General features: G+C 35.5%; 2 protein-coding genes across 8 annotated transcripts in view; one reads left to right on the top strand and one right to left on the bottom strand.

Moving 5' to 3' along the window:
- The window catches only part of LOC128240264 (zinc metalloproteinase-disintegrin-like acurhagin), an 89,512-nt gene that overhangs the window by 56,846 nt on the left and 10,144 nt on the right, over positions 1-22,522 (top strand). The window contains exons 15-18 of the mRNA XM_052956818.1: positions 16,701-16,850; positions 18,220-18,339; positions 20,251-20,493; positions 22,305-22,441. Of these exons, the coding sequence (XP_052812778.1) occupies positions 16,701-16,850; positions 18,220-18,339; positions 20,251-20,493; positions 22,305-22,441 (650 nt within the window). The remainder of the gene's footprint in view (positions 1-16,700; positions 16,851-18,219; positions 18,340-20,250; positions 20,494-22,304; positions 22,442-22,522) is intronic.
- On the bottom strand, positions 343-11,350 carry LOC128240267 (uncharacterized). 7 transcript variants are annotated; one of them, XM_052956821.1, is made up of 7 exons: positions 10,942-11,350; positions 8,807-8,885; positions 3,061-3,126; positions 2,770-2,835; positions 2,140-2,205; positions 1,849-1,914; positions 343-1,007 (listed from the first exon to the last, which is right to left on the bottom strand). In XM_052956821.1, the coding sequence occupies exons 1-7, from the start codon at positions 10,978-10,980 to the stop codon at positions 982-984; spliced, it is 408 nt and encodes a 135-aa protein (XP_052812781.1). In that variant the 5' UTR covers positions 10,981-11,350; the 3' UTR covers positions 343-981. The 7 variants fall into 7 exon arrangements, with proteins under 7 accessions (XP_052812781.1, XP_052812780.1, XP_052812785.1 ...); XM_052956820.1 differs by having other exon boundaries at positions 8,783-8,885; positions 10,942-11,349; XM_052956825.1 differs by having other exon boundaries at positions 11,050-11,347.

Here is a 22,522-nt window from a genome sequence, read left to right as displayed (position 1 = left end):
GTTGATAACTCTTATATTCTACAAGATATGCCCCGGACAAAAGTTTAAGCATGAAAAATAACAAAGGGCAAAACTCTAAAAATATGGAAGCAAGAGTAACAGTTCTTGTGCTCTGCACTTGCCCTCAATTAGATCTATGTACATATGAAGTTTCAAGTTGATACCACTAATAGTTTAGGAGATATACCCCGGACAAGCGAAAATGGGACGCGAACGCCGCCGCCGACAAAAGTAACCCCTATATGTCGTCTTTTCAGGCGACACAAAAATGAAAATTACACTTGTGAAATATAACTTTGGTGCTTACTCGTTGATTTTTTTACAAAAGTGAACTGAAAAAACAAACATTTATCCTTTATTTCTACATCATGATACATGTAATTCATCAAACCAAATATTACAGTGACTAGTGCAGATAATTGCATATAAAAATATAAAAAAAGAAATTTCAACTACATTACACCTTGGTCAAATAAACGATACATTATTATTATTTAGTTGACATATGATTAAAAATGCCTATTTTAAAAATATGTTCATTTATTTAAGTACATGCCATTTTCACATTACACACCCAAAATAAAAATGATTAGATGATGTCATTTTATTTGACTACTCTTTCTATATATTCACATATGTTTCATGATCAATACTTAGAGTTATACATCTGTGTTGTAAGATATGGTGTTTGCTACACAAAAATCTCAAAAGCTGAATTTTGAAATATGCGGCCTAGACACTTCACATAAAGACTGATTCCTTACTTTAACAAAACCATGACACAAACCACAACACTGGTGATAATAATTCAGCGTTGCTGTAGCTGTCAATCCTGTTTACCACTGTCAAAGACCTTCTATGTAAACATTTGTTTTGCTTGATAACAGTCTCTTAATCCAACTTGGAATGGCGTTTCTGTAACCTGAAGCACTTCTGTATACCAGTTTCCACAGCTGGGGTTTGGCTTCAAGGTGTTCTTTGTCACTTCCTTGGATGGTGCTTAACTCCTTTAAAAATATATAAAATATTTGTATAAATGCTACATAAAACATTATGAATTTCAAACTAATTTGGGACTTGATATCGTCCGCCGATAGCTGGTTAGAGAACAAAGAAGTGATAGCAGCATTGTTGGAGAACAGAAGAAACGGTGACCATAACGTTTTCAGCATCTGAAATCTGTCATAGATGTGCAATGCTTGAGAAAGATTATTAGTAGTTATTTTAAATCATATCTATCACGACAAAGTCTTATCAGAAAATCCCCACACAAGGATATATTTTTATTTTTGACAATTGAATGCAAGACCTTGATCTAAATATATGTATTAACTAATTGAAAAAAATACTTCATGAACAATGTCTCTTGGACCATACCAGGTGCCTGAGTCGGAGTGAAGTTGAATGTCTCTAAGTCAAAGAAAGGATATATGTTCAATTGTGCTCATTTTAATGTTTTATTTTTATACAAAAGCAATGAAATTATTTCTGACATTCATATGATCATAACTGTCCTCATCTAACTGATAATTCCCATGAACCTCATTAGTGCTTCTTGGGTCAATGGCCAATTTGACATAGGGCATTTATGATTGAATCAATGGTCCTGAAATGAACTTTCACATATTTATAATATATATATATTTACATTTAAAGTACTATATTAAATTGTGAATGCTATAAAAATATAAATATGTGATAATGCAATGCTAAATTAAGGTTGTGTGTGGGAAAATGCCCACATCTTATCTGCAATAAATGGTCAAGAAAGTTTCTAATGTCACCAAGCTATCCTATGTAAATATATACATATTACACCTATTAAAGAGTCCACAATCACAAACTTACCAATGTTTGAACTCGGGGCAATGTCCACATAATAATGAGCTGGACCATTGTGAACATCAGAGTTGCCTGAAGTTAAACAAACACATCACATAATTCAGTAATAATGCAGTTGAGAAACATCTGATAAAAAAAACTCCCACTGAAGGCAATTGAAGACACACAGTGTTAACTGACAGGCAACTGAGGACAGTGTGTGAGAAAAGACAAGCTACTGAGATACAACATGTACTATGAAACATTAGGGCTATAGTAATGTTAAGACACTTTAAGAGTCTGCAATCACAAACTTACCAATGTTTGAACTCGGGGCAATGTCCTCATAATAATGGGCTGGACCATTGTGAACATCCGAGTTGCCTGAAATAAACAAACACATCACATAATTCAGTAATAATGCAGTTGAGAAACATCTGGTATAATTAAAATCTCCCACTGAAGGAAATTGAAGACACAGCCGGGCTTCCATTTAAGGAAGTTTGGAAGTATCTTACTCCCTTGAAATGGGTTAAAACTTCCAAACTTAATTCCTTGGAAGTACAAAAACTTCCATAATTTTGAAGAAACTTCCAAAGTAAAAAGTTTGAAAGTTCAAAATATCAAAACCTGGTGTCAATATTACTTTTATGCTCAAAATTTCAATCAGTCTTGGAGAAAAATGAGTAATTATAACACAAATCTGTGAATTTGGCAAGATATAGCTTCAAAATTATGTGATTTTTAACATACTATTTAAAAAAATACTGGAAAAGAAGAAATTGTACTCGGGGAAACTTAAACCATTAAATTATAGTAAAAATCTTCCAATATTGATGGTCAGGAAATTCTTACTTCCAGTTTTAAATTCTTAATGGAAGCCCTTAATGAAACATAAGGGCTGTACTATTGTAAAGCGACATTAAGAGTCCACAATCACAAACTTACCAATGTTTGAACTCGCGGCAATGTCCTCATAATAATGGGCTGGACCATTGTGAACATCAGAGTTGCCTGAAGTTAAACAAACACATCACATAATTCAGTAATAATGCAGTTGAGAAACATCTGATAAAAAAAACTCCCACTGAAGGCAATTGAAGACACACAGTGTTAACTGACAGGCAACTGAGGACAGTGTGTGAGAAAAGACAAGCTACTGAGATACAACATGTACTATGAAACATTAGGGCTATAGTAATGTTAAGATACATTAAGAGTCTGCAATCACAAACTTACCAATGTTTGAACTTGGGGCAATGTCCTCATAATAATGAGCTGGACCATTGTGAACATCCGAGTTGCCTGAAATAAACAAACACATCACATAATTCAGTAATAATGCAGTTGAGAAACATCTCCCTTTTAGATACAGCATTCCCAGGAAACACAGTGTGTAACGACAGGCAAATGAGGGCAGGGTCTTAGAAAACAAGAAATATCATTACCAAAAATAAACAACATAGATAAAATTGTATTCTTTTATTTATCTAAAAACTATACTTAGATTCACTTCCAGCAGACATTTTATTGATTTTAAAAGTAATATTATTAATTTGGTTACTGTTTTTTATTGTTCATTTAAAGCTGCACTCTCACAGATTGAACGTTTTGACAACGTTTTTTTTATTTTTTGTCTTGGAACCAACCAATTGTTGCGAAAATCCATGGAAACCATTTATATAAGACTGCTGACAAAAAAAAGGTCGCAGATTTTTACATTTAAGTAAAAAAATGATGTTTTGTGCATTTTTCTTAAACAGTTAGTAATGGTTTAGGCCATAAAACATGAATTTCGAACGGAAATATGAAAATCCACCATCTGATTTTTTGTCAGCAATCTTAAATCATTAGTTTGCAGACAGTTATGCACAAATTTGGCCTTTCCGAGACAAAAAATAAAAAAAAGCTGTAAAAATGGTATATCTGTGAGAGTGCAGCTTTAACAAACCCGCCGCTCAAAAAAAGCAACTTCAGAAAAAAAATGAAATTGGAAATCCCAAACTTTTTTAATCCCTCCGCCCCGAATATAACCCGTCGATTAAAATAATATGTCATGGAAAAAAGACAACTTCTTCCACATTCAGCTTTTCATCGTTTCTATAGCCAGTCTATAAGTCATCCAATTGTAAGCCCTGACAACAATGCTCGAGAAACTGGCGGACTGGTTTTAGTTAAGCTATTTCTCGGACAGCAAAACAGTAAATTCATTTGTTAAAATAAATGAAAGTGATACGTTCTCCGATATTTTTAACACAAGCATTCCCTCTTATACAATCGTAAGGCTGTACGTGGATATCGAACGGCTGAAAATGCAAGTAAACATGAAGAGGAGATCGCCATACCTAAAGACAGGCTCCATGTTGAAACAATTTGGGGAAAAATTCATTGTCATAGAGGTTTTGTCAAAAATTGAGAAAGAAATCATGCCACCTACAATGACTGTACATGCATTTGATATAATGATGTCCACGACAAAGAAATTCCCAAGGCTAATAGTTAACTGGTTTTACCTGACCTCAGGGAAATAGTTTTGATTATTAATCAACACAACATTCAGTTAATTTTAATAGTCGACACATGTAAAGATTAAATAATTAGAAAACCATCCAGGAAGTGACTGACGTGTGAAATAGTTGTAGTGTTTAATAAAAGAACTTGTGTAAAGATTCAATGCTGTGAACACCATCCACAGAGTCAGTAACTGTTGTGTGCAATTGTTTCAGTTAGTTTTTAACAAAAAAATGTTTTTGAAGATTCAGTGATGAGAACAGTATCCAGTCAGTATAAACTATCATATTATGATTCAAATGGAACTGACTTATGTTTAATATAAAAAATGTGTTATGATTGTGAACAGTGTTATGATTGGGAACAGTGTTATGATTGTGAACAGTATCTAGTCAGTATTACCAGTCATGTTATAATTATAATGGAACTTATTTGATTAAAATAAATTTTTTGTTAAATTGTGAACAGTACCTAGTCAGTTTTAACTATCAAGTGATCAATTATAAAAAAAATAATAGTAGTGATCAATATAGAACTGCTGTAAAGATTTAATGATGTGAACACCATTTAGGCAGTATTTGTTTAGTGATTGGAAGAATTTTTTTTTAATATAGCACTGTTGGTAAAATTCAAGCCTATTTGGTGTGTTAAGTATTAAATTGAAGAGATTAATAATAAGCTTATTAAACAAGAGGGCCAAATGGCCCTGAATCGCTCACCTGTCATATATTGCACATTCTTCAATGTATATACAAATATTGAAAACCTAAGCCTATGAACACGGGGCGTGGCCAATTTTGACCCCAGGGCTAAAGTTTGAACAATCTTAATAGTGGTCCGATAAACGATGCTTCATACCAAATATATAAGGCCTTCGCCTTTTGGTTTCGGAGAAGAAGATTTTTTAAGTTTTCATCATATACATATATAAGGAAACCCATGACCGCCCGGGTGGGGCCATTTTTTGACCCCAGAGCCAAAGATTGAACAATATTGGTACAAGTCAACTAGATGATATATCATGCCAAATATCTAAGGTCTTGTCACTACTTGATTTAAGTGTGTATCTATATATGTATATTTGTTATTAATTGTTGTATGTGGCCCATATTGAAAATTGGTATGTGTACTAAATATGTTATCCAGTTTAAATTAAGACGTTACTTTTTTTTGTGAGTTCGGAGAAGATTTTTTAAGTTTTCACTATAACACAATTTTGACCCCAGGGCCATAATTTGAACAAACTTTGTAGAGGTCCACTAGACGATGAATCATGCCAAATATCTAAGCTCTAGGCCAAGTAAGTTCAGAGGGGAAGATTTTTTAAGTTTTCACTATAAACATATAGAGAAAACCCATGACCCCCCGAGGCGGAGACAATTTTGACCCTAGGGCCATAATTTGAATAATCTTTGTAAAGGTCCACTAGACGATGAATCATGCCAAATATCTAAGCTCTAGTCCAAGTAAGTTCAGAGGAGAAGATTTTTTAAGTTTTCACTATAAACATATAGAGAAAACCCATGACCCCCCGGGGCGGGGACAATTTTGACCCCAAGGCCATAATTTGAACAATCTTTGTAAAGGTCCACTAGACGATGAATCATGCCAAATATCTAAGCTCTAGTAAGTTAAGAGGAGAAGATTTTTGAAGTTTTAACTATAAACATATCAAGTATACCCATGACCCCCCGGGGCGGGGCCAATTTAGACCCCAAGGCCATAATTTGAACAATCTTTGTAGAGGTCCACTAGACGATGAATCATGCCAAATATATAAGCTCTAGGCCAAGTAAGTTCAGAGGAGAAGATTTTTTAAGGTTTTCACTATAAATATATAAAGAAAACAAATGACCCACCGGGGCGGGGCCAATTTTGACCCCAGGGCCATAATTTGAACAAACTTTGTAGAGGTCCACTAGACGTTGAATCATGCCAAATATCTAAGCTCTAGGCCAAGTAATTTCAGAGGAGAAGATTTTTTTAAGTTTTCACTATAAACATATAGAGAAAACACATGACCCCCAGGGGCGGGCCAATTTTGAACCCAAGGCCATAATTTGAACAAACTTTGTAGAGGTCCACTAGACGATGAATCATGCCAAATATCTAAGCTCTAGGCAAAGTAAGTTCAGAGGAGAAGATTTTTTAAGTTTTCACTATAAACATATAGAGAAAACCCATGACCCCCAGGGGCGGGGCCAATTTTGACCCAAGGGCCATAATTTGAACAATCTTTGTAGAGGACCATTTGGTGATCCTACCTTCCATATATCAACGGCCTAAGCCTTGTGGTTTGGGAGAAGAAGATTTTTAAAGTTTTTCCTTTTGGTTGCCATGGCAACCCGAGTTCTGCATGGAATTGAATTCTTTGAACAACTTTGTTAGAAGACCACCCAAGGACCATCCCTATGAAGTTTTATTAATATTGGCCAAGCGGTTAAGGAGGAGATGTCTTTTAAGTAAATTGTTGACGGACGACGCACGACGGATGCCGGACAAAAGGCGATCACAAAAGCTCACCTTGTCACAAAGTGACAGATGAGCTAAAAATGTATCCTACCAAAATATATAACAAGATTTCGACATTTAAAAATGAAAGGCCTTTGTCCAAATATGTCACAACTGTGAATCTGTTCACCTTATATATTAAAGTGTGTAAGCCAAGTTGATTAGAACTTGGAATTGTGTGTGCATGAAGTGGTTTAAAAACAACTGTTTTAACTTTTGTCCTGTCCCTAAAATCAGTCCATCATGTTATTCCTACATAAAAATATATACAAACATTCACAGCATTAAAATAGATGATAATTCAATTTTAACCGGTTAAAATAATGTTGGATTAAGGGTGCTTGTATAACAAATATTTGCTCAAATATCCTCTTTGGAGACCACTAATGGACACTTAATGACATATTTGTTGTTGCGTGATTGGTTGATTGACATGATCACTAGATTTTATCAATGTATTGTTAAAAGGTCAAACTATCCATCACATTTGGATAAGTCCTGGTGGCGTAGTGGTGAAAGCATTGGGTTTCTATTTTATTCCTCACTTAACAGGCATGGGTTCGCACCTAACTTTATAAAAGTAAAATACTTTTTTTATACAATAATTATACACTATATATATTTTTCTGCAATTTGGATATCATAGAGTAAAATTATAATAAATAAGTGTTTGCATATATATGCATTACCAGAAAAACAATTTTTGGTCCAAAAACACGAGTGAGTCCCTTAAAAATGCAAGAAAATATAAACATATTTAACATCTAACATTAACAACATACAAATTTCACATTTTACCCTGGTCATTCTCCTAAAAAAAGAGGATTAATGCACCAGTCCATTGTAACAACAGACCCCTAGCTCCGGGAAATAGAGGGGATTTTGACTTTCGGTCAAGCCAATCCTGGGTAAAATCACCAGCCTGCTGGGACAAACTGCTGGTAAAATCCCTGCAAAAATGGCCCCGGACCCCAGGATAACTAAGTAAGGCCCATTCTCCGCTATTTTCCCCCAAAACAAAACCACTGCATTCACTCGACACTGTGGGTCCACCTACAAGGTAAAAACACGGCCCATTTCCCCGCTTTCCCTTGTATACTCCCGGACCTGGGGGGAACTTTGGCCCTGAGGGGGAGGGGGGGCATGGTTTCAATTGACTGGTGCTGCATAAATCATGCTTAGTTTTTATATAGATCTGCAAACGTTTTCACTGCTACTGTTATAAATTGTCCCCCAAAGATAAATGACTTCAGAAAGAATAGCTTTTACAGGTGTAAGCGACACACACTTCAAAACATGCCAGTATTTGCTAATTTCAGGTCCTCAGGGATGATAACAGAGCCAAGTTGCCAATCCTGAAAATGTCTGCGTGGGGTTCAGGGGGCCGCTCAAGGCCCCCGATGGGTCCAGGGCAAAGCCCTGGTGGGGGGACATGGGGGCAAAGCCCCCCGAAGCTTTCCGTATTTCAGGGATTCTAATACCCTTTTTTGCCTTAGAATAGTGTTCAAGGAGTACATCTTTCGGTTTGGTAGATAAAATTATGTTCAACAGGAGACATCCACAATCAGAACAATTATCAGGAATCTTAGCAGTGAAGTTTAACACAGTTGTCTTTAAACAAAGTTAAATTTACTCTTTTTTTACCTGAAGTCACAGGCATTAGACATGTACCTGACATTTTGGTTCAGTTGTCCACTTCCCATAAAACTCAACTGGCTATGATCAAATGCCTGTGTATGAACAGTCTACACTGTGGGATGTTTGATTTATAATAATGAACAACATATCAATTATCATGCTTGCAAATGTTTATTGTAAAAGTGTTATTTATTCAATTTTTATGTATCACAAGAGTATTTATTCAATTTTATGCATATTTGATGAGAATATAATGTTGTTAATTATTATATATATTATTACAAGTAATATCCAAAAATACCTGCACAAATTGCAATGTCCATACTTAGGTTGTTAGGTTTGGATATATGACACATCTGTTCTGTCCTCTGCATCTTCTTTGGGCTGCCATTACGCTTCATCACCTGGCAAATATCAACAGCAAACTTTATTTCTGTTTCTAAAGTATGGAAATGAAATGAGATCTTCAAACCTGAGGGCCGGTTCTGTTTGTCGAGTTTTAGTAGGACCGAGAATTCTGCAACACATTTTTGCGATGTGAATTATGTCATTAATATTTCGCAATGTGGTGATTTGTAAGCAATGCTCCAGAGTCATTTCCCACATAGAAATAAAAGCTTGATGAGGAAAGGCTTTTAAAAAACTGTAGAGTGATTCTTAGTTTATTTTAAGACAATAAATTAAAATTGTTTTTGCGAAAGGGTCACCAATTTTTTGGAGTAGGTGATCCTGTGGGTCAACTGATAAAAATATTTGTGTAGCGCCCTGCATTTATTCATCGGAATCAGAAAATACCATTTTGGTAGGATGTATATTAGGTGAGCCAATATAGAAAAATATGGCAAGATTTGAAAAATTCATTGATTATAAAATCAAAAATAAGCATGTTGATGAATTTAATAGAAAAAAGCATCATCATTTTGAATTTGTATTACAGAAAATGAATGGATATAAAGAGATATGTCCTGAGTGAAGTGAATAAGTGATACAGAAAACCTAAGGTCCTAATTACCATTAAATACTGGAGATTCCCTTTTAAAACTGTCTGTGCATCCTTGGGACTTCTCAAGATTCACTTAATTATTGTGAAGGGCCCTCAGTTGTATGATTCCTGGATTTTTAGTGATGTTTTGTTTAAACATCATTAAAAAAACATGGACAGCATATTATGCACCAGTCAACTGCAACCCCCCCCCACCCTGTCCTGGGAATAGAGGGGACTTTGACATTCAGTCCAGCAAATCCTGGGTAGAATCTGGGCCCTGAGAGAACAATTGCTAATGCCCATGCTCCCACACCCAAGGTATATATGAGGTAAGGCCCATCTCCCCAATATACCCCCAGACTAGTCTAAAATAATAGACGTGTTATAAGGGTTTCTTCTAATCCCTAACATCTAAACGGGTTTGTGCAAAAACAGGGGGTTTTTGAAAATTTTGAAATTGTATTTAGAGAAGTATTTCATGTTTGAAATAGATAATAAAGGTTTATATTCAATTTTTACCATGTAAGTGCAAAGATATTTTGCTCAAAACAAGCATTACATGCATTTAAACCCAGGATGTACCTTTCCAATAAAATGAAACATGACTGACACAGACAACAATTATGCAAATCCTAACAACTCGGCCATCTCCGGCACGCTTCGAGATATACCTCATAAATCTAATCGTAACAACTCGGCATCCCCCGAGGTGTTCCAATTGTTGTAAAACTGTGAACCCAGCCTTGCAGGTGCCCTTCATGTATATATATTGTTATGTTTTGACGGTATGAAATGAAAAAAAACACAGCACTCATAATTATTCGTTGGATATTTTTTTTTGGTGTACGGAACTAATACGAAATAACATTATCTGGTAATATTTATTGTTTATATGATATTTTATTGACGCAATATGCTTTAACCAGGAAACATGATCGGAATAACTACCCACTTTTGGTACAAAACAATTTGTACGTGAAGGATTAGCCATATCAAATCGTAAAAAAATCTGTCAACATACAATTATTTGGATTATCCCCTAGTCATTCTAAAATGACTAGACTATCCCCCAGACCTGGTAGGGCGTGGTTACAATTAATTGGTGAATTAGAACGGCTATTTTAATGTCATAGAAAAATTGTTGTTGTTTTTTGTTAACCTGGTCAAAATGCTAATTTGGCGAACCATATACTATAGTTTCATAAAGAATCCAATTACATTTTAACCTCAAGCACCTGTGATTTTAACAAACAATTATTGTACCCAACTGGTCATACATTACTGTACAGTACTGTTACTATACATCATTAACATGTCAATCTTAAAAGCAGAATGTAAAGTTTACATCTTTAAAATGTTGAAGACATTACAGAAATCGCAGTCCTAAAATTTCCTAGTAATTTTTTTACAAGAATGGTCGCGAAAATACATGACATATATTATTTATCACGAATAATTAAAAATCCATTGCTTACATAATCATTATTGTACTGTTTTCGTATTAACTGCAACATAATCACACATGATTTGAATGAATAGATACAACTTATAACACAGGATATACGTAAATCAACATTGCTTACGGTTCTGTCTGGTGTTGACCGTCAAATGAGGCATCGAGTGCGAAACACAAAATATGGCGAATTTCGTAATCGACACACTCGACCGACACACTCGACCTTGACACCTCCGACTAAGGCCCACTATTTTTTTATTATTTATTTTTATGTTTTAGCCCAAAACGAGTATTTTAAGAGTAATTTATTTTTTTGTCAAATGAGGACGTTCTCACTTGACCGAAATGTCCTCAGTCGCTGCTGTTATTTCTAATAAATGTCTTCAGTTGACGGTCTGTACACACGCACGCACGCGCGCACACGAGCTCACTCAGGGACGCACGCACACAAACACACATTCATGAGCATGAATAATATATATATATTACTCATTATGTGCACGTGCAGGATTATTTTCTATTTATATGTATCAATAATAAATTATTCAAGCAACGTTATAAGTATAGCTAAACAACAAAATACACAAATTGAGAGGTATAAGCTATTTCACGAGTTAAATATTAAAAATATATAGTTTGAAGTAACTATCTAAGGTCGAATTCGTATACAAAGCACATATAATATTAAAGTGTATAGAAAAGTCATAATATGTGTAGCCAAAATATATTATGTGTTTCTATAAAACACTTGTAAAATACATGAATTTTGATAAGACGATATATCAAATGATATCAACCCTTGTCAAAAAATAAAACAAGGGATATATGTTGACGCAAAGTGTTTTTAAGATGCATAGCAATGTCTATCCATGCCTTTTAACGAAAACAAAACAAAAAGGCATTGCTGATAGTGATTATCATTTTTAGATGTTTACATTTTTTTTTATTTTTTTTTTGTTATATCATAATAAAATGTCTTTCCTGTTGCGCCTTTGATTCAATATGCTTTTATTCTTATATGAAAAACACCCATGTGCTTATACAGAAGTATGCGTATTCTAAGAAAAATAAAAGATATGCATGTGTATTTAACCAGTATTGTAAACAGTTCATATACTTGAATATTTTAGTGATATCAATATATTTTGTTCATTATACACATTAATGGATTTTGAAATATGTAAAATTGAAGTGTATTCGTATAATATTTAAACAGGAATGGGATGTGTAAAGCTATATATCTTATAATATAATTAAACAATGTACAATATGCGTTTACTGCATGCTATTGACTACCTAACTTATATTTGACAAGCGGATGACCTTGATGAATAATCACGATACGTTCTAAATAGGATCAATAATAGCGCATGATATCAAATAATGTATGGACAGTTTAATCCGATGACCACTGCTACTACACTGTGCACCAGAAAGTTACGTGTTCGGCCAAGGAAGATCTAGCCAACTGTCATAATCGTCGTAGTCCACCCGAATAACCTTGCCCGATTTGTCTCTATATAGGATTTTGCCGTTCGAAATCCACGCTTGATCGACTTCGTCTTTCATCTTATGGCGGACACTCATGAATACCTCATGATTGAGTTTTGTCAGATCGTCAAACAACCATATTCCTGAACCGCGAAGACTTCTCTTATTTCTCATGACACTGTCACGCTTCATTCGTGATTTGAATCTAACGATCACATCTCGTTTTCCGCGTACAGTTTTCCATAACCTGTGAGAAATATCAATGTCGTCATATACAACATTGATTTTTCTTTCACTGAGTAGTTTTACCACTTTTTCGGCGGTCTCTTCTGCTTTTTCAGCTCTCGGATTTTCGTTATTTTCCGGCAATCCTCGTATCCGTATATTATTAAGGCGTGTGTATTGCTCAAAATCATTCTGTGAGTACTCTCTTTTGGTTTCGTTTTCAATCACATCTCTCTTCAGTGTGTCTATTTCTTGATCTCTATCTTTGATATGCTTTTCTAATTGTTCTATTTTCTTGGATTGCTTGTCTTTGTCAGACTCTCTGTCAAATTGCTGACATTCGAGTTTTTCAATTCTGAGTATCGCTGACCCGAGAAGGCTTTCCTTCATATCAGTGAACATTTCTTTTATGATTTCTCTTATATTCATTCCCTCGGTATCTTTATCAATGACTTGCTCAAGCTTCTTTTCTAGTGTGCTTGTCGATTTATCGATTTTTGACACCATGCTATTTAATTTACTAGTGATCTCTTTTAGCTGCTTTTTAATTCCAGCAATCTCTTTCTCGTTTGATTTTTCTAGTTCATACTCGTCGTCTTCCATGACCGCTTCTATATCTGTGTGTTTTGTCTTTTTCTTTTTCTGTTTCTTTTTCTTAGTATCAGGAGATTTATCCTCCGTCACACTGGTTTCTATTTCACTCGGCTCACTTATGCTTTGCTTGCTTGGCTTACGCTTTTTGTCTGTATCAGCTTTATCTGCCATTATTTAATGGAACATTGAAAGAAGCTTTTTAAAAGGTAGTGTATACGTTTTAATGTTCTGCAGTATACTTTGGAATTTGACCAGCGTAGTCGTTCCACGTGTGCAGGTGAAAATATAGTACACTGGACAAGGTCAGCTGTTATATCAGTTATCGATCAATAGAATTTTGTACATGCAATAAATCAGCAAATAATTCTTTTTACTGCAAACCGTTCATGGTGTCCTGTTTTCTACACAATTTACTTAATAAGTTATCCAAATTTGCACTGCAAAAAAACTTTGTTTATATCCTATTTTACTAAATTTAGTCACAAGTTTGTAAGCGGAAAAAACACTGCGTCCATCTTATAAGGGACATCACTCCTCCCTCCCTAAAACATTATCTTGAAAACAGGTTTGTCGGAAGTGTTTTAGCGAACTACTCACTTAATCGAACTCTGGAAATATAACAAAGGCGGGACTCTTAAAGCGGCATAGACTGCTCTTTGTTTCATTAAAAAAATGAAGAAAAAGAACTGTCTTCTTTGTTTTAAGTCATCATTCGAATCAAAATATCGCCTTCCGACGAAGCATTTATGACGTATTTATCACGTGGTATACACCCACACTGAGTCTGTAGTCTGTACAGCCTAACAATAAATGTAACTACCTATATATTCCTGTATGAACACACACATCTGCATGTACGTGTATTTCGGGTGCCATATTGTGTCTGCATGATCCCAATGTGGTTATAATTAAGTCATCCATCAATTATATTATTATAAACACATTGGTAAAGTTAAATTTAAAGGTTAAACAATGTTAATTTTGAATATTTTCAAAGTTTTCATCGAGGACTTTTTTATATCTAGACATTATGTTATTATAGAAACAAATGAATAAGCTTGGTAAATATTAATCGTATTCTGTTATTGTATTATCTCCCTTTGATACTAGTTAAACTAGAAGCATCATTATTCAAATTGCAATCCATGTTAAAATAATAATATTAATATGGCTTATTAAAATCAATTTGACATGGAAATAATCACGATTTAAATATGTAAAATTCACTAACACGTCATTGCATCCCAATGATGGATGGTTAAATTTGGACTAACTTAATTTCAATAGAGTTTGTATATGAATTTGTATGTAAAGTGTTTGTACTGTTGTCGGTGTTTCTTCTTTGCTTGAATTTTTGTCGTTGTCACATATTTATATCAATGATTTGATTTATATGTGTATGTGGGCGCTCCCAACGTTATTTTATGTTGTCAGGCAGGCAGACAGACAGACACACAGATATAACATATACAATAATACCGCAATATTGTACAAAAAAAATATCGCATGATTTTGCATTAGCTTTCTCTTTTTCAATTAAGATTCCTATCAAAGCATTTGCAATCAACATATTGTATGGCCCATGGTGACCAGGCAGGTGTAAAAAATATATTCATAATATTATTAATCGCTTCTATAAACACTTAATGGGTTTGCTTTGATAACAGCTTCGGTAAAATCTGTATTGAATGGTAATATCTTTTCTAGACATTCAATAGAGTGTTTTGATATCAGCTTCTGAAAATCTGCCTAACTGTTGTTCTTCGATCCACTATATTGACCAGTGATGTTGCTAGATCATATTCAGAATTATTAATCACTTCTTGAAAATCAATAAGGTGTTTTGGTATCAGGTTAGAAAAATCTGCCTAACTTCGTACATTCGATCAAAGTTTATTGTCAAGACATATTGATCACCTGGTATCCCTGGGTAACCGTATGTTTGGTTGTGGCCAATACTGTAGTAGCTTTTTTCAGTTTATAGAATGACTAACTGCAGTCTTGCAGCAAATGAGTTCAGAACATAATCGATAGGAAAATAACAAAAACAAAAAAAAACACCCTAACTATTGGGTATTGATTTGGAGCCATCGTCTGCAGATGAATCAATGCTTTTGCTGCTTACTATCACGTTAATGTCTCTCAGTCGTATGTTACAGTATAACAAAGTCACATTTAGAACACCATGGCCATTTTCAATCGAAAACAACCTATGGACGGTTTACAATATCAGAATTCTTTACATTTAACTACGCTGCAAGTAGATCGCGATCAGTTAAGTAGTTACCTTAAAGCCTTAAAGTCTTTACTCTTTGGAATCGTCATCATTTATGCAATAATACACTTCACTGGCAATCCACTCAAATATGCACTCCCACTACCACATATTATTTACCACAATTAATACTATTGTTTTATTATTCCAAAAAGAATGAATAAATGTGGAAAACAATGGTTATAATAAAGGATACCTATTTTAATTTGAAAGCGATGTGCGTAAAAAAACAGTATTTCTACCATTTGAGATGTTAACAGATCGCAGTAAATCTTTCAGCATTCACCAATCATTTAATATTTTCGCGTTTTCAGCTATTAAATACACGGTTACAATCTTGTTATCAGTATAATAATTTCTTTAATTAAGTTAATATTTTCCATAAATTCATTATTAAGTAAGTAGTTTAAGGTTTATCAGTCAAAATATATGTTTGTTATACATGTGTATGCATTGATATTGAATAAGAGTGTCACTTTAAACTTAGTTATACAAAATACACGTTAAAGACTACAATCAATTATTTGTTTTATTTTAAACTTCACGAGCTACTTTTACTACTGATCCGGAAGTAGGATTTGTATTGGTCCCAGTACTAATGTACCGGCATACATCCGAGGTTGTTTTCGATGGAAATTGGCCGAGGTTCCAAATGACAAAGTCAATGTTAAATGTGTATTGAACACGGGTAACTAGATTTACAAAGAAGGAACGCTAGTGATCATCAATATTAATTGATTGGCCTTTCTCTTTGCCTTTTCCTAGTTCCGGCCATTGAACTATACTTGAGTATGCCTAACTTCCTTGCCTGTTTCGATTAAATCAATACAGCGACTCGCCTGATTTCTAAGTTTTTTCTTGATTTTTTTCCGGTGTTTGTTTGCGACACACTAAAACCTTGTTTCTTTCTTTTACTTTAACTGTTTTTTTCTGCAATTATGATATCATAGAGTTAAATAATGATAAAATAATGTGTTCAGTTGCATTACCGGGAAAACTTTTTTTGTCAAAAAATGCGCGGATACTTTACCATCTAAACGACGGGGAGTTGACAAGTGGAGCTTGTGTAAACCATTCGCCCAAGAGGCAGTTACCCCATCAAGCCATCTAGCGTGATTTAGATCATCTAATAAAAACTATCTTCCCGATCCAGCTTAAATAAATAATAATTAAACTGTTTTCTTTATTTATAGAAACTTGCTTGTACGGCGACCAGCCTGGTGATTTTCTAGCCGGAACCACGTGTCAAGCGAGAGTCAGCAGTTACCATGGTTACTGCTACACATCGGAAACACGTGAACCGTGTTGTTCATCGTGCGCAGCCGTACACTCAGGAATATCCGGTTTGTGTTATAATGTGGTTTACTAAACGAAGATAAAATTTTGATTCTTTTGGCTTCTTATTAGTTTAAACAGTATCTATTCCACATTAACATACAAAAAACATTAACAATATTACAAAAAGTAAGGTTCGGTAAATAAGATACTTAAATCTTATTTCAAGTCCGTTCCTAATGTTATTAAGTGATTAAACATTATATTTACATTTTTGGACAGAATTGAAGAAGTGTTAAAAATATATATAATGATATACAGTCGAAACTCGAACTCTGTTATTTCGATTTCATGCTTATGTCGAACTTTTTTCGAATGTGTTGGATTTAGTTAGACATGTTTTGTATTTCGGTTAATTTCTAATTTTCGTTATCTCGAAGTATTTCCCGAGGTCCCAACGACTTCGACATAGCGAGTTTGACTGTATACTGTTTTAATAAATGTAGCTATATACTTGGGTTTCTTCTTAATGTAGTTTATTAAATAATATTTTTACAAACTCAGGGAGAAAAATGCTTGAATGCAGCTGTGTTATTAAAAATGTAAACATTAAGTTTTACCTTGACGTGTCTAGTCTATATTGTTGTATTCGTCTGCTACATATCAAATGGTAGCGTACTTTTGAAATTACATGCAAATTAGCACACTTGACCTTGACCTCGAGCTCTGTCACTTGCTGCAAATCCGGGGTATCAGAAAATAAATGTGCCGGTTTTATCAGTGTGGGGAATTACATGGCTTCAATACAGTTATTTTTGAATATCTGTTTTGACAGAAAAGAGGCTACGAAATGTTTTCGTATCTTTTCTGTAAAAAAAATAATTTAAAATTTACTTCACTTATTTGTTTGTTTACATCGGTTGTGACCCGTGTTGTTCCATGTGAGAACCCCGTTAAAGTCACGTGATTCCTAACTCTGTTTATGCACACAAAGCGTTTACAAAACGTGTCGTCTTACTGTTTTCGGTTTTGCGTTTTTAACCTTTTATCTATTTTACTAAAGACTGTCTACTTTTAGAGCTTATAGAGCGAGCCAGACAAGCTTTGCAGAAAAACCATGAAAAACGTGACTATAGCCACTATGACTTATTTACAAGCGAATCTCGTTGGCTCGAACTCCGATGCACCGGCATAAATACCTCAAACTTCGAAAAAAATCCAGCCAAGCGGGAATGCTTACCTTTAGAATACTGAAATCGGTCCTTTACTTCCAGTTCGAGCCGACGAGGAATTCGAGCCAAGCGAGTTCGAGTCAAAGGGGCTCGATTGTATTGCAAATATGAGTAGCAACTGAAACTACTATTTGCAATTATTGAAGAATAAAGATATTCAAAATAATTATTGGGCAATTAATCCTAACTAAGTCCTTTGCTTCAGGATGTGAATACGGCGACCGCAATGATTGTAGCCAGATACATAAATGGCAATGTTATACACAGACCATTGCTGACACCTCCTGCTGTCAGACATGCCTAAACTACAAGGGAACAATACCAGGTAAAAAGGATCCGTCTTTGGTACACGTTACAATTATGCTATAGTCAGATACACTACTGGTACTGTTCTGCACAGACCGTTGCTGACACCTCCTGCTGTCAGACATGTCTCAACTACAAAGGAACAATACCAGGTACAAAGCATCCGTCTTATATGGTACATGTGATAATTATGCTTAAGCCAGATACATGAGTGGCAATAATTTTATACGACAGGGGCGTAGCCAGCGTTAAGCATTTACGCATGTGCGTAACATCAATTGAAGAATGAAAAAAAGTTATTATGGCCAAAAAATGGCATCAAAGGCTTAGTTGAAAAATGATATCAGAATAAAAGGAAGATCAGCTAAAGTAAGCATTGCTTCTCTGAGCCAAAATCAATCACTTGATAACTACAAAGTCGGCAGCTTCGAACCTATTAATCTCTTCAAATACACCTCAGTGCTCAAGATGGTAGTTCCATTTTTCTTTTTTACCCTGGGAGGCCCCCCGAATCCCCAATCGGTTACAGAGATATTCCCCCTCCCACACCGCCCCTATCGTGCGTAACATTCAGTACAGCTTGGCTACGCCCCTGTACGCACAGTTAAACGTACTGCTCCTGCTGTCAGACATGTCTCAACTACTAATGAACCATACCAGGTACATGTTATTCGTTTTTGGCACACGTTACAATTATGCTGTAGTCAGATACACTACTGAAAATGTTATACACAGGCCATTGCTGATATCTCCTGCTGGCAGACATATCTAAACTACAAGGGAAACATACAAGATACATAGCATCCGTCTTATATGGTACATGTGACAATTATTCTGTAGTCAGATACATAAGTGGCAATAATGGTATACGCACAGAAAACTGCTATACATGTCTAAACTATAAAGGGAACCATACCAGGTACACATTATCGGTCTTTGGTACATGTTACAATAATACTGTAGTCAGATAAACTACTGATAATATTCTACACAGACCATTGCTGAAACCTCTGGCTGCCAGATATATATTAACTACAAGGGAACAAATAAGGTACATACCCTCCGTCTTTGTTACACGTTACAATTATGCTGTAGTAATACACACTAGTGATACTGTTATACACAGATAATTGTTGAAAATTCCTGCTGCCAGACATGTCTTAACTACAAAGGAACAATATCAGCACGGGTAGACAGTTTTAACGGCAAAATTCGTCAGTCAGTAGTTCGACAAATAACCTAGTTTAAACGATAAAAAACTACTGACGAATTTTCCAGTAAAACTGTCTAAATGTCAATGAACGCATACCAGGTATATGTTGTCCGTCATCGGTACATGTAAAACTTAAACTGTAGTATTATGCACTAGTGATACTGTTCTACACAGACCATGGCTGAAATGTCCTGCTGTCAGAAATGTGTAAACTACAAAGAAACCATACTAGATACAAACGCTACGTATTTGGTACATACAACACTTATAAAAACATAATGTCAGCAATGTCTTAAAGGCCTAGTTTAAGCCTTCTTTAAGTGACCCCCCAACCCCCACCCCCACCCCAAAAAATGGTGTATAGAACACAATCTCTGTGTATTGATCTAATTCTAATTGCCTGGTGCCGTCTTATCAGATCTCCGATCTGAGTATCCTGCTGTGCAGTTTTGGATGTTCTATTATAGAAATGGACCCGAAATGGCCCTTACGCAATAAACAAATACATAAGAAATTGACCCCTACTGTGACACCTGTGCAATTAGCAGGAGATGCACTTCAGGAGATTGCATGCCAAACATTCCTTAAACTAGGCCTTTAACTACAATGGAATCATACCTGGTACATACCTTCCGTCTTCGGTACATGCTACAATCGTGCAAGGTTATGAACGTATCACATTTCAGTATATAATATATTATTATTTTATCAATCAAGGGTGTGAATATGGAAACAACGTGACCGGCTGCACCACTGCCGCGTGTGCCAGTGCACCCCAGCAGTGTTGCGAGACTTGCTACACTGGCGTACAACCCCAGCAAACCACCACCAGACTTGCAGATGCGACAACGACGGCTCCGTCAGCGACTGGAAGACCGACCCAGGGACCAACGGTCCAGCCGACTGCGCGACCGACATCAATGTCGACCGAGAGTGGGCAATCTGGAGATAGTTTACCAAGTATGTACTATTCTGGTTATAATAACTATAATAGCTTTTTTGTGTTGCTAAGTGGCTATTTATAGTAATGACATAAACTCTAAAAATAAAGATATAAATGAAAGAGTTAAAATGGCTGCCAGAACGAAAAGTATTGCTACAAATACCCTCTGAAACAGGGGTTTCATTTTCATCGATAATCAGAAGTGCGCTAGATGGCTAGAGCAATATTTAAAGGCGTTTTTGGTGAAAAGAGTTTGTGTAATGAACTAGCAAGTGAAGTCGAAATTGAAATACGATTGATATTGAGTTTCATTGAATCGATAAGAGGCTTATAAGCAATGAAAGTCTTTTAAGAAGAACTTTTATTCACACCAAACCACCCGCAGCCCCCTCCTCCCCCCCCCCCCACACACACACAAATAAATCGTTCAAGTTTACTCATTTCAATATATTATAGGAAATAAAAGGTATTAAATACGCCAAAAGTGCACTATTTCGGACTAGCAAATTTTAAATTTCTAGGGGCCGTGAAGTGATATTTCGAAACAAAGAAATACATCCAAACTATTGAACTAGAAAAGTTGGTTCGAAAGAGCACCGCCTTCGTATTATTATCGGAGTTTGACTAGTTGATCAGTTTCCTCGACACATCTCTTTCCATTATAACGTTTAGACAGTGCTCCATCAGGCGGCAGGAAATGGTTTGTCGAAGTGTTTTAAGAAACTAAACCTTTCAATCAAACTCTGAAGGCGGGTCTCTGTAAGTGGCTAAGACTGCACTATGTTTCATTTGATATGGAGAAGAACTGGTAGTTATCTTTGTTAAAAGTCTTCATTTGAAGCAAAATATTGCCTTTCAACGAAGCATTTATGACGCAATTTATCACGTGGTATACACACCCTGTTAGATGCTGTGGCGGTATTCTTTACTTCAAGCATCGTCAGCGACCACAGTACTTTCTTCCGTTACACTTCATACACATACCGTGAGACAATTGTCTGACAAAATCTCGTTTTAATGAATATACAGGAGGCAGGAGGGACAACTCTTCTTCCAATGAATTGGCATGTTGCAATCAAATATTGTTCAATAGCATTACAGTGTCAGTAGCCTACGTGGCCGTGTGGTATTGACAACTGCTAAATATTATTTTACTGAGAAGGCGGACCCTTTTCAACTCCGGCAATCACCCGAATATTTTTAAACCATTAAGCATCTGGTACTTTGGGGAACCAATGAAACTGTCGCATTAATTATTCATGTTTAAAAGAGTATCGTAGCAAATTGCCCACGGTACACAACGAAGCATAGCGTAGTGTGTATCGGGGGTATCCGACGATGTTCTTCCAGTAGCAAACACTATCTCTTCAGGTCTCATCCCTAGGGACCAGAAAACAATGGCTTAATCAGTGCCGCCCTTTGATGGCCGACACACAGCCATTAAATTGTAAATAAAAGCTGTTCTTATTTATAATTTAGCATCTTTTCGAAACAATAAATTAACTATCTTTTGATGTCCCGATTTGTACTCGCGATATTCATTATCGATATTAATATTTGATTGGATATATATATATTTATTTATTTTTGGGAGGGGGGGGGGAGTTGTATCTATCCAATCGTAAATATCATTCTAAACGTAGCATGAACGAAATGGTGTTTAAGTATGTACCCAATGACATGGCACCACGTGTTTTAGGGGTTCATTTTGGAATAAATTCAGGAAACGTAAAGAGGTATCCAGTGAGTGTGTTTAAGGGACAGTGGTGATAAAATCCTAGTTGAAATGTCTGTGTGATTGTTTACCTTCAATTATTCTATATTTCAGAGTGGGTGCTTCCGGCCGCCGCAGGTGGGGGAGGGGCGTTACTGTTGATTATCTTGGCAGTGTTGTTGTGTTGGTGCTGTAGAAGTAAACCTCAGAGGCGCCCAGCATCACGCGAAACGTACCGTAGAAGGAAGAGTGTAAGTCTCATAGCATACAATATCTTTTTCTGCTTTTGAAAACACAGCATGAAATTTCTAATATTGGTATCTGATATTTTA

This window comes from Mya arenaria, chromosome 7 (assembly GCF_026914265.1).
Source record: "Mya arenaria isolate MELC-2E11 chromosome 7, ASM2691426v1".
Lineage (NCBI taxonomy): Eukaryota > Metazoa > Mollusca > Bivalvia > Myida > Myidae > Mya > Mya arenaria.
Note: the sequence above shows the minus strand (reverse complement) of the source record. Positions and strands in the feature narration are given on the sequence as shown.